This window comes from Capricornis sumatraensis, chromosome 1 (genome assembly GCF_032405125.1).
Source record: "Capricornis sumatraensis isolate serow.1 chromosome 1, serow.2, whole genome shotgun sequence".
Classification (NCBI taxonomy): Eukaryota; Metazoa; Chordata; class Mammalia; order Artiodactyla; family Bovidae; genus Capricornis; species Capricornis sumatraensis.
In genome coordinates this window covers 217,318,330-217,332,070 of record NC_091069.1, presented here as the reverse complement: position 1 = coordinate 217,332,070, position 13,741 = coordinate 217,318,330, and the positions used below count along the sequence as shown (strand labels likewise).

The 13,741-nt window shown below is 40.8% G+C and overlaps 1 protein-coding gene across 5 annotated transcripts in view; it reads left to right on the top strand.

The window, feature by feature from the left end:
- KCNAB1 (potassium voltage-gated channel subfamily A regulatory beta subunit 1) overlaps positions 1–13,741 on the top strand; it is a 458,084-nt gene that overhangs the window by 328,193 nt on the left and 116,150 nt on the right. For all 5 annotated transcript variants that reach the window (XM_068992310.1, XM_068992110.1, XM_068992193.1 and 2 more), the window contains exon 2: positions 6,987–7,030. In XM_068992310.1, the coding sequence (XP_068848411.1) occupies positions 6,987–7,030 (44 nt within the window). The remainder of the gene's footprint in view (positions 1–6,986; positions 7,031–13,741) is intronic.

Genomic DNA, 13,741 nt, shown 5'->3' with positions numbered 1-13,741 from the left:
GACTGAACCTGCAGCACTTAAGTCTTTTGCATTGGCAGACAGATTCTTTACCACTAGCACAACCTAAGCCCTGCCACCCTACTTTTATTCCCTCTTCCAATTCTCTCAGAACTTGAGCGCCTTATTTCTTGACTGTTTCATCTAATCCCTCCAAGCTGACATAAGAAAAAGTCTGAAACTTCTTCACAGTAAGGTATAAATGACTGATAATAGTTTATAACCAAATCTCTCAAACTGGGGCAGCAGAAGGTGCCAAGGGGCACCTGGTAAAGCTTTGGGACCAACATGGCACATCTCTGAGACAGCAAACTTACTTGAAGAATTAGTAAGGAAACATTATTTTATGTTGAAACAAACACAAATATAATATGGAATGAAATGCGATACGATTGAATGAATGAATCACACTAAAGTAAATTGTTACAAAAGAAATATCATGCATGAGGCTGAAACCCCAGAGCCCTGGGGATGGCAAATCCTCTTCTGTCTCCTCTGCCCTAGTGGGTAAGCCCAGCAGACTCCAGCTATAGACGGGTGGATGAGGCTCTTGAAGAGCCCTGTAATGGGAGACCTTAGGGTCAAGATTTATACTCATGTAGAGGTAATACAAGCAGCAAGCCTGAATTGGAATTAAATTCAGCAAGGGCCTAAAAATTGTTTGTAACTTACTAAAATTAAACAAAGGAATACTGAACACCAACACTATCAACTTTATTAGACACATTTTAAAGAGTAGCTGTAGGATATGGCATATTTCACTTTCAAAACTCTTCAGGATTGCCTACCCTAATAGTTTGAAAAAGATGCTTGTAAACCCATGTTGCTTTGTGGCAGATGGATGCACGAAGAGACATTTTTAGAATGACATATTTCTTTTAGCTACATTCAAGATGCTTAAAGTATGGACCCCTCTGGCAGTCTGGTGAAGTTTACGGACTCCTTAGAAAAAGTGCTTTTAAACATGCAACATAAAATGTACAAGAATCTGATTAACTAGATATACAGTTCAAAATATCTAAAATCCAAATTTGTGACCTAAGACATGCACGTCTTTCTCAATATATTAAATAACAAGCTCTAGGAGTAGGCTGAGTACCAAATTTCCAAAAGGTGATAGGTATAAATAGCAAGTGCAAATTATTTTTTGAAATCTCTGAGGTAACTGTGATGTGGTAGAAAAATACCTGTAATTTCTTTTGATGGCAAAGTAACAGTTAATGTGGGTACTTCTGTGCTTTCTTGCCAACATTTATACTTGAAGGAGGAGCTAAATTTCAGTTAGAAGTTGGTGAAAAATAAAAATGTATTTTTCTCATGCATGTTCATGAACCCCAAATGATATGCCCTTATATAAAAAGGTTCCAGATTCTCTTGACTTCAGCTGAATTATTTCCAGCTATTCTGATGCCTTAGATACTTGGGACAGAAAAAGCAGTGAGTAACTTTTATTTAAGTGATAAGTAGATTTTGATGAGCATTTTGCAACCCTTATCACCATCTCCATCCCTGCAGATCATCCAAGTTCTGCTCTTGTGCACAACTTTGTGTTCCAACTCCATTTCCCTCCTCCTGGCAGTCACAGAAGAAAGGTTCTAAATTTCTCAGACCCACATGAATTCTCCATACTGCCTTTCCCAACAAAATACCACCTTCTCCTTCACCTCCATTATCTATCTTTAGCCCCTGTTTCCCACTATCTTAATGGTCCTAGCAAAATGACTCACAATTCACATATAATAGATTTAGGATGTTTGCAATGTCTAAGCACAAATCCATGAAGTAAGAGGATAGGGTCACAGAAATAGGTCTTGAAAGCCACAGAAGCAACCTTCTAACAGCTTTAGTCCTGAATTGGAACCCCACCAGCTTCAGTGTTTGAGATGCCACTTTTCCTAGAAAATAAGAAAGGAAGAGAGTAAATATCATTTTTTTGAACACTGAAGTTTCCTGTGAGTGGTGCTGCATTTATGTTTTCTCAATCTCCTAAAGAAAGAAAAAGCAGGGAGCTATTAATATCCCCATTTATGAATGAGAAAAGAAGCCTAAAAAGTTTAAGTAACCTGCCCAATGTCATACACAGTTCTGTTGAACTAATTAACTAACTATAGGGAAATCTCTTTTTTGCTCTACTTCTGTAGACTTTTCTAGAATGCACAGATCAACAGGTGATTTTTATATGTCCAACGAAAATGAAAAAGAATCTAGTTGGAATTTACAACAGATAAATGGCTTGAACCTTTCAATCAAAGAATTTGAAAGAATCCCATTCTACTTTGCAGCTACTTAGATAAAGGAAGGAATGAAACAAAGTTTCATTGTGTTACTTATCAAAGTCTGTCATCAAAATGCATGGCTAAACCATTTATATGCCTGGTGGTTTCCAAATGAATCATTAATCACTGTCAACAGTGATGAACGGTGCCCTCATAAGAAAACGTTATTACCATTTGTAGTCCCCTTCATGGCTGTAAAAATGTATGTTCTCATAAAACTATAAAAACCAGCTGGCTGACAAATGAACATACCTTCTGCTCTGTATTTTTCAAAACAGGTTAACTGTACATTTCTTTTTTTTTTTTTTTTCCATTTCACACCCCACGTTTGACTAGTAGCTTCCAGGTAAGGCCCCCCACACAGCAGAATGTGATGTAGAAGGATCAGAAAGATGTTCAGCCAGACTAAAACAGCAGATGATGTAATGATCTGAGCCCATGGAAACCAGGTCAAACCAAATTTGTCTCTGCCAGTTTGACAAGGCCACTGGAGCCCTTTACATGTGCCTTCAGCTCTAAATAAGGGATTTTTCTCCTGTGCAACATGCATCTGTCTTGGTCAAATGCAAGATACCTATTTTAGCCAACTGTTCCTTTCTTCCAAGCAGTTTACTGTAAGTAGGGTCTAAGATACACGTATGAGGAAGCAAGCAATTTAAAACAACACATTTAGGCTGCTAATCTGCTTTTAGCATCTTTGATTTGTAAAGGACCTGTAAACATCAAATGGCATGTGATACTGTGCCTCAGTGACACTTGATTTCAGTTCTTACAATTCTATTATTGTCTTAAAATAAAAAGAGCATGATGGATGCTCCACAAAACAACACTAGAAATTATATTTATTGTATCTGTCGTGGGACTAACCATTGTCCTAAAACAAGTTCAGCCACCGAGAGGACAATTCTGTCTTTAGAAAGAAGAAATGCAACCTTTGGCTTCTCAAGAAGCTATATCCCTTCTCCAGTAACTTTCCCAAAGCTTTGACTTAAGGTTTAGGATTTCCAAAATTTGACTGACAAAGCTAAGTGTCCCGTGCCCCCATATTGATGTCATTCATTTCTAAAATTAGCAGCTGAGCAGCTCAGGTTCACTTGGGAAAGAGGAGCTTTTATTTTGAGTTGAACAGGAGCACATACTAAAAATGAACACAGTGAGACTTTCTTCTGGTATGTCTGACACAGATAAAATAGGGAAACTAGTGCAGTGCAACTGCTTTGAATTAAATGGAAAAGAAATTCTATCTATTTGGACATTTGATGTGCTTCCAGAATTTTTGGTAGCCTCACCTGTGCTAATGCTGAGGAATTAAGAGATAAAATGCAATCACATTAGGTTGTTTCCATGCACAATGTCACACAAGGTCATGAAGTGAGCATGAAAATTCCACTGAGTTGGACAGAGGAGGTTCTAGGACACCCGTCACAGCCCAGTGTGATGTGTAAAGTTGGCCATTATTTGGTGCTCTAGCCACACAAACAAGCTTTTGGATGATGTATTTTGGACTCATTAGATCAAATGTGTCAAGTATTTGAGCTTCTATTACCCAGCAGAGCTTAAATGGATCAAAGTGGCTAAATAATCACCCCACCTCCGCTTAGTATTGTGCAGACAGGAACGTGGGCTGGATGGAGATATGCCATTTGGAATCACGGAAATTGTGTTGGAAATCCACATGAACTGGAGGAAGTTATTTCCTCCTATCTTCTCCATCTGCTAAGTGAGTGGCTTTACTGGGTAGGAGCCTCACAATGAGACTTATCCCTGCAAAAACTAAGGGCAATAGACTTAGAGACCAGGTATGGCTTATGCACAGAAAATACCTCTCACTTTAAAAAACAGCTAACTGAATTTGGTAATCATTCCATTTGTTCTTGTTGTTGTTTAGTTGTTAAGTTGTGTCTGACTTTATTGTGACTCCATGAACTGTAGCCTGCCAGATTCCTCTGACTGTGGGATTTCCCAGGCAAGAATACAGAAGTGGGTTGCCATTTCCTTCTCCAGGGATCTTTCCAACCCAGGGACCAAACCTGTGTCTCCTCCATTGGTAGGAAGATTCTTTACCACTGAACCAACAGGGAAGCCCAATCCTTCCACCTAGAGAGAAAAAAAATAATCTGTGAAAAAGTTAAATAAAATAAAAACACCAAGGCTCAATGTGAGACCTATCACCACTGTATCAATTCTGCTAAGTCACTTCAGTCGTGTCCGACTCTGTGCGACCCCATAGACGGCAGCCCACCAGGCTCCCCCATCCTTGGGATTCTCCAGACAAGAACACTAGAGTGGGTTGCCATTTCCTTCTCTTGTAATTGGCCTCTTCTTATAGTGCAAAATCTTCTAAGGCTTTCATTCCAGGAAAGCTGGCCTGGGTGTTCAAACAGCAGTGGCAATAACATGGGCCTGGTTGAGTACTTGCTAATTTGCAGTTTGTACTGGCTGGCGGTTCTCAAGTTTGGCCCTCCAAACCCATATCAGAGTGATCACTGTCTCCCTAAATCACTGGCATAAGGGAACTTAGAGCAGGTCTCCCTACCTTGGGTGCTGAGATGCTGCTCAGTAAATGCCCAGTGTCATAATCCCACCCTATTTGAGTCTGTTAGAAAAATTTCTTCCTCTGCATAATTTTCTGCACCAAGCTCCTGTTCCCTATTGTGCTGTAAGTCACTGAAAGATATTAAAATTACATGGAATTCCTTACCTAGATCTTTTCCCCCATGACACCCACATAGTTATGCAAGTGCAAACCTGAGATAGCTCCTCCATGTGCTCTCAAGAACCTCCAGGGAGGACGTCCCCCACTTTATTGTGATGACACGGTTGCTCTTCTGTGTCCCTCAGAAAAGGGTAGAGAACTCCTTAAGGGTAGAGAACTGTGCCTTGTTCCTCTGTATCTTCATGACCTTGCACATTGCTTTGAACATAGTAATCTGTCGATAAATCACTAATTCATCAGTGTCAAATATCTCTACCTGCAAGACTGTTATTCACGTATATATTTTCTTTGATTTTTTTGCCCTGGTCTAAGTCTTTTTTTATACTCCCCACCATATAGCTTTCACTCTAGGTTCCTACCCTTTAAAATCAGTAGACTTTTAGACCACAAAGCAAATCTTCTGGCTGTACATCCTGTGGTTTTCTGCGAAACTACTAAAAGAACAATTCTTTATGCAAATTAATTTCATGGGAGTGGTCCAAGTATTTTTCTCCTACTTAGCAGTTCAAAATATTTTTCACACACACCTTTTGCAACAGTTTCCTGCCAGGTGGACATATCCAATTCATATGGAAAATTTAGCACTATGTCTGTGACAGCATAAGAAGAGTCAGAAAGCACCAAAAATAATTATGCTTTTGCATTTGTTTACTGTGAACACATTAGCATACATTATCATGTTCCAGTCCCACAGCAGCGATGCTGGATGAATGGTATAGACATTGCTACCCCATTTTACTATGAAGAAATTAAAGTCCAAGGAAGTGATATCTCCAAGGTCACCTAGCTGGTTGCAACAAAGTCACGAAAATCTGGCTCTTTCAACTCTTTGCACTGTAATGTCCTTTGAACCAAGCTAGGAAAGGAACTGTGTTGCTTAGGTGGAATTTTATAGACAGTAGCAGGCAGGGAAAAGAAATAGATGCAATAATAAGAGCACTGATTACTAGCTCTAAAGAAACCAAACTGTGGGATAATCAAGAGAGAATTTGGAAGAACTGAGCTGTAGAAAACTTTTTAGAAAAGTTGGTTCTGTTTTGTTTGGGTAGAAGCAGGGAGAAAAGCTGTATTCTCATAAAAGCATCTGATCAGAAAGTAAGGAATACACCTTTCTACCGTGTTTCAATAATGTCAGCTTCATCTCTTCACATTGGATCCCTACAAAATTCTATGAGGTATCCTTTCTCTGAGAATTCGATTTCTTCTCTGATGGCATTTGGGCAGATGACAGGAAGATGGGCTGGGTCTGGGTCTCCACAAACACCTTACAGTTAAGATTAGAGCACCTAGTTCTTTTTCTACTTAGAGAATGAAAATATATTTCCTCTCCCTGGATCAACTTTTAAGGATGAAAAGCAAAAATGTTGAGGAAGGGAAGAATCATTTAAGGACTGTCTGACCTTTTTGTAGGAATTTTGTGTAGTTTTTTAATAAAAGTAATCTAATTTAGTTTAAATAGCCTAAAGGATTATTTTGTATTTGTTCTTTTAATATTCCCTATCCATCTGTAGTACTACTTTGTTTTAAAGGTCAGTTCATCTGTTACTCAGCCAACAAATGTTTATTAAGGGTCCACCAAGGGTCACGATTGATTGATGAATGAAGAATGACTAATAGGTAAATAATCTACAAATCTTGCCCTCAAGAAGAAAGATATTACATTTGTAAGAAAACTGATAAGACCAATAGGCCTGAAAAGCTGTGTTTTGTGGAGACCCTTTGTTGTGCTGAGCCTAAGGACATTTTGGACTTTCTAGCATCCAAATAGGGATGAAAGAGACTCTTCCCCAAACCACAGGCCTGCATCTGGAGCTCTGCCCCTACCACAGCTCTAGTCAAGAACAGTGTCATCAAAAATTAAGTTTATATACCTGAAATTAACACAATGCTGTTAATCAACTATATTTCAATTTAAAAAATTTTAAGTGAGATTTAATACTCAGTTAAAATTCTACCCGAGGAAACGATGACCATGTATTGCTTTATTTTTATTTTAGGAATCTTGGAAAATCAGGACTCAGAGTTTCTTGCTTGGGTCTTGGTAAGTACTCAGGGTAACATGTAGGGGTGAGCTGGGAGGTGGGAGATTGGAGGGAATACCAGGGAATGATTGGGGTGTACATCAGGACCCAGTCTTGAGAGAGAAGGGTCCTCCTGACCAATGTTGCCTCACTTCTGAGCATACAACCCTTCTCCTTTCATGCCCGCACAGCCCTCTGCCACTCAGGTCCAAGGAGCCACTGTGGTCTTGGTGTCTTCTAGGGGCCTGTTAAGCAAAAAGAGGTCTGATATTAAAGCACGTCTTAGAAGAAGAGACTCCTCTGTTAGTATTCCCTTTCTTGCAAGGGTGCAAAACCTCATGGCATGTGGGTGTATGCACAATTCACCTGTGACATCATATGAATTTTTTTCTATCCTTATCTTCCCTTTCCCTAATTTTCTCATGTTTTTCTATTTTAATGTATTTATATACTCCACTATTCTTGCCTGGAGAATTCCATGGACTGAGGAGCTTGGTGGGCTATAGCCCGTGGGGTCACAAAGAGTCGGACACAGCTGAGCAACTAACACACACACACACACGCACATTCACACATATACTTTTCTAATGTACCTTAAATGCTTTAGGGACAAGATAAATGTTTAAAGACAACTAAGAAGAGATGGCGATTTTAACATCATAAGAATAAATCTGAAATGATAAAATCTGAGTGTGAGGCTTGGGGTGTCGTATAGCTTTTAGACATCCCCCAGATAAGAGAAAGACCACTTTGCTGTTGAGGCAGTTCAGCATCATCAGAACTGTTTCTATAACCTAAGAGAGTCTAGACCAGGATGGTAGCTGAGGACGTAGTCAGAGGTGGTCAGATTATAGCTGGTTCTCAAAGTTGAGACTGGCAGATCTTCTGTTGGATTCTATTTCGGTTGCAAGAGAAAAGAGAAGAGTCAAAGATGACTCTAAGGTTTTTTGCCTGGGCAACAGAAAAGATGGAATTGCCACTAAGTGAGATGTGGAAGAATGAAGGAAGAGAGACTTAGGAGGGGAGAGAGCTGATTGATTTGGGACATAGTAAGTTTGAAATACCTATTAGACATCCAAGAAAAGACATATATGTATATAGGCAAAAGGATATATGAATCTTGAGTATAGAAGTGAGATCTGAGCTGGATGAGGATGACGTAGGAGTCATCAACATGTATATATTATATAAGCCATGAAACTGGATAAGAACGTTAAAAGAGTGAGTATAAATAGTACAGAAAACAGAAGAACATGTTCTGTGACCTGGGAAGTCCATTAAGTTGAGAAAATGAGGAAGAACCAACAAAGAACATTGAAACAAGCAGTGGGTTTTTGTTTTTGTTTTGTGTGGTTTTTTTTGTTTGTTTTTTTTGTTTTTTTCAAAAAAACAGATGAGGAAAACCAGGAGAATAGGGATTTCTAGAATCCAACATTTCAAAGGGGGATAGAAACAAACTCTGTCAATGCTGCTCATGAGTCAAGTAAGATGAGGGTCAAGAATCGATCATTCAGTTTGGCTACACGCAAGTCACTAATGACTTTGAAAAGATCCATCTTGAAGGAGTGAGGGGTTCACTGACACATGATTGGAATATGTTCAAGAGAGCATATAAAGAGCAGGACTGGCAGCGGCCCTTTTAATGACTATTACTATAAAGAGAAGCAGAGAAATGAAATGGAAGCTGGACAGGTAGGTGTGGTCAGAGAGAGCGCCATACACATGGAAGAAACGACAGCACACTTATATGCAGATGGAGAAATTCTTTTTGAGAAGGGAAAACAATGGTTAAGATAAGTAGAGAAAAAAGTACCTGGAATGGTTTCTGGAAGACACAAGAGGAGAGTAACATGAAAGAAGGCAGAGTCCATGGGCTTTGAGGCTGGTAGGTGGGTTGACAGGGTGACAGAGCAGTATCTTGTAGAAGTTGTTTCCTACTGCTTCTGTATTCTCAGTGAAATCAGAAAGGTCATATCAGCTGGTAGCGAGGATGGAAGAGTGGTATTGAAAGTTTGAGGAGAGAGAGAATTTCTAGGAGAGTAGAAGAGTGAATGGGAGAAGGCAATGGCACCCGACTCCAGTGCTCTTGCCTGGAAAATCCCATGGACGGAGGAGCCTGGAAGGCTGTATGTAGTCCATGGGGTCGCACAGTCAGACACGACTGAGCGACTTCACTTTCACCTTTCACTTTCATGCATTAGAAAAGGAAATGGCAACCCACTCCACTGTTTTTGCCTGGAGAACCCCAAGGACAGAGGAGCCTGGTGGGCTGCCGTCTATGGGGTCACACAGAGTAGGACATGACTGAAGCGACTTAGCAGCAGCAGCAGCAGAAGAAGGAATGCACCAAGAGAATGCATCAAAGTGGCTAGACAGCATTAAGGATCTGCTTGAGATTTGTGCTAATAAATTCAAAGACACCATCTCCAAGATTGGGTGTTTCTCTTCCAGTCGTGTTCAGCCGTGCAAGTCCAGGTGGAGTTTTTCAAGGGCATAAGGTAAAAAGAGAGGCAATGATGCTGAAGGTTTATGCAAAGGGGTGATTGTAATGGTGGACTTTGGGGTTGAAGCTGAGCAGGTAGGAAAATGAGGACTAAAGCCAGGAAAAGGAGGAGGCAGAAGGACAGTGAAAAGTAGGAAGGATCAGTGAATTGTACATCCAGAGGACCAAGGGATTGTTGGAGTAAGATCAGTAGAGACAGTAGAACAGAGGAATAGAAAGTGGTATGGGAAGGGAGGTGGGAGGGAGGTGGGAAGGGGTTCAGGATGGGGAACACATGTACACCCGTGGCAGATTCATGTCAATGTATGGCAAAACCAATACAATATTGCAAAATAATAATAATTATAATAATAAATAAAATAAATAAATAAAGAGTAATAAAAATACAACTAAATCTCTTAGTGAAAAAAAAGAAAGAAAGAAAGTGGTAGTTAGAAAGAGAGATTCTTAAAATTCTTGAAATTGAGGTTATGGGGTGTCCTGCTCTTGTTAAAGTCTAAAGCATGTCCCTTGGGAGAGAGTGACTGAGCTTGTGCTGAATGCAAGATAAGTAGACCAGAAGAGGTCAAGAAGCTGAAAGATAAAGGTGTAGGGAAGGATTGATTACCTTTGGGGTCACTGAAATCACTAAAATGTATTGCAAAACTAATATGGGAGAGAGTGAACCAGAGCTAGACTTTTCCTATGAGAGGGACTGACTAGGGATGAGTAAGTGACTGTAACATGGGGGGACTGATGATGTGAGATTCAAAATGGGTTTAATTCAGTTCAGTTCAGTAGCTCAGTCATGTCCAACTCTTTGCGACCCCATGGACTGCAGCACGCCAGGCTTCCCTATCCATCACCAACTCCTGGAGCCTATTCAAACTCATGTCCATTGCATTGGTGATGCTATCCAACCATCTCATCCTCTGTTGTTTCCTTCTCCTCCTGCCTTCAATCTTTCCCAGCATCAGGGTCTTTTCCAATGAGTCAGTTGTTCACATCAGGTGGCCAAAGTATTGGAGTTTCAGCTTCAGCATCAGTCCTTTCAATGAACATTAAGGACTGATTTTCTTTAGGATGGACTGGTTGGGTCTCCTTGCAGTCCAAGGGACTCTCAAGAGTCTTCTTCAACACCACAGTTCAAAAGCATCAATTTTTCGGCACTCAGCTTTCTTTATAGTTCAACTCTCACATCCATACATGACTACTGGAAAAGCCATAGCTTTGACTAGACGGACCTTTGTTGGTAAAGTAATGTCTCTGCTTTTTAATATGCTGTCTAGGTTGGTCATAACGTTTTTCCAAGGAGATTATCTTCATTACCTCCACCATAGTTGGACCTCAGGTCAAGCAACAGGAGGGGAACACAGCCCCGCCCATCAACAGACAATTGGATTATAGATTTACTGAGCATGGCCCCGCCCATCAGAACAAGACCCAGTTTCCCCCTCAGTCAGTCTCTCCCATCAGGAAGCTTCCATAAGCCTCTTATCCTTCTCCACCAGAGGGCAGACAATGAAAACCACAGTGACAGAAAACTAACCAAACTGATCACATGGACCACAGCTTCGTCTAGCTCAGTGAAACTATGAGCCATGCCGTGTGGGGCCACCCAGGATGGACGGGTCATGGCAGAGAGTTCTGACAGAATGTGGTCCACTGGAGAAGGGAATGGCAAACCACTTCAGTATTCTTGCCTTGAATGAAAAAGGCAATGCAGGTTGGGAGGAGGAATTGGGAGGAAGGTTTCTTGAACTTTGTGAGTGTGGAGACTGGATGAAGCAATGTGGTGAATGAATAAAAGGTAGTGGCAACTGATTCTGCCCCCTTTCACAGTATAGCAAAAATATTGAAGGCTAATGATGCCTGAGTTTTTCTGATTCTCCTTAATAATATGGTTTGGGAAGTGAAGGTGGTCTTTGTTCACCATAAGACTAAGGCAATTTGACTTTTGCTCAGTTAATGGTTCTTATTTTGTTACTGTTTACTTGTATTAGAAAGACCCTGTAGATTCATTACCAGGGGTATTCTAACCTTAGTTTTTTTTAAACTGCTTAACGGACATGACTTAGCAACTAAACAATAACAGCAACAACAGCAACAAATGATAAATAGCTATTCACTACTTATTACTGAAAGAAGTTAAGTACTATAGCAATTTAAGAAAATATGGGTTAAGAAATGTGAACAATCCAGACTTAGAGAATGAATTTATGGTTGCCAGAGGCAGGAAGGATGGGGGGGAAGGATAGTTAGAGAGCTTGGGATGGACATGTACATATATTTTAAATAGATAACCAGTACAGCACATGGAACTCTGTTTCATGTTATGTGGCAGCCTGCATGAGAGGGGCATTTAGGGGAGATTGGATACATGTGTATGTATACCTGAGTCCCTTTGCTGTTCACCTGAAATGATCACAACATTGTTAATCAGCTATGCTAAGTCACTTCAGTCGTGTCCGACTCTGTGCGACCCCATAGATGGCAGCCCACCACCGCCCCCCCACCCCCGCCCCACCCCACCCCCACCGCCGTCCCTGGGATTCTCCAGGCAAGAACACTGGAGTGGGTTGCCATTTCCTTCTCCAGTTAATCAGCTATACCCCAACACAAAATAAAAAGTAAAAAAAAAAAAAAAGAAATATAGTGAACAATCTTAGACAACTTTCCCATAGAATCAGTATCTATAATGGAAAATATTTCATCAAAAGTACCTAAAAAACTCAACCAAAAGCCCTTAAGACTATAAAAATTTCAGATGTCTATGAAGTGCCACATATAAGTGAGTCTCCAGGGGGCAGACTAGTTTTTTAAAACTGTGTATGAGCTGTAGGTATTTTGGTGAATTTTGAAACAGACCTGATTGAGGAGCAAGTCCGGATTTGAGCTTTAGGGGTTTTTTCTAAGAGCTTGAACACTTGTGATAAGACATGGCATGAAAAAGTAGGAGGCAACAAGGAAGTTCATGGGATTGACTGGCTTCATTAAAAACAGGTAAACAGGCTTGAATAAATATTCTTTGAGACCTTTTCTGAGCTACCTACTTCTGTAAAACATAGGAGGCAAAAAGAAATTCATAGGAAGGAATAATGCACCAACTCTAGATGATTTTTCAGACTCTGCATACCTCAGCTGTCAAATCCAAGTGCAGCTGGATTTACTGTTGTGGACTTGGGATATCAGCTCAGTTATAACATGCATTCAACTGAGGCTTTGAAAATTAAGTATTAAATATTCCGAGCAAATATAGGACTACAGATGTCTTTTACTGAAGTACATTGGAGAAGGACAGGCTGGAAATTTCTCTTCCTGCCAAGCTTCCTTTTGCTAAACCAAGAGCATCTGCAAATGGAAGCAGAAAGGTGAAATAACTCAAGGATGAGCTGAAGATACATCTAAAGGAACACAGCTCTGTCAACAAAAGAATGGGGGGTGGGAGTCAAGTGGAGACCCAGCTGTGAGCTACTGTGGCTAGATTGGTTTGTAAATACACTGACCCAAAATCAAAGAAATTGATGGGAATGTAGAAAAGCCACCAACGAGTGATTGAGCATCATCTCAGTCTGGTGGGAAGTGGGGTCATCTTCTGAGAGAGAAAGCGGAGAATTTATGTATTCATTATTCTTCCACTTGTTCATTTTCAGCAAACACTCAGGAAACCAGGTATCATGCTAGCTACAGAGGTTATCAAGATGAAAACAGCAAGGCTATCAAGATGAAAACTGCTCTTAAATTGCTCATAGTGTAATTGGAGTCAGGCGTGCAAAAACAGACAGTGCATTGAACGGATGACATAATGGAGGGTACGGGATGAACCAAGCATGAAGAAGGTCTCCTGGGGAATCTGGAGCAGTTCCACAGGGGAGGTGCTGTTTGAGCTGAGACTTAAAGGGGGTCATCAAGTAGAGAAAAGGGGGGAAGGATGAAAGAAGGAGCAGTGTGAGCAATGGCCTGGAGGGAGACCCATGGAGTGGGAGATACTGGAGGAATACTAGTGTCTGTGTAGAACATTGGGAAGGCACGGCATTGGGAACCACAAGGGCTGAGCCTGGAAAGAAAGCTAGGCCTGATGAGGAAGGCCATCATTTGCCTCACTAAGGCACTGAGCTCCAGTCCTCCAGGTCTCCGGGGTTCCTCCAAGTCCTACAGCCCCAAGGTCTCGGGGAACATCTGGGAGATGAGGTACAGACAGGAGACGCATTTCCCTGCCCTCCTCCTTCCATTGCCACCACTTCAGCAA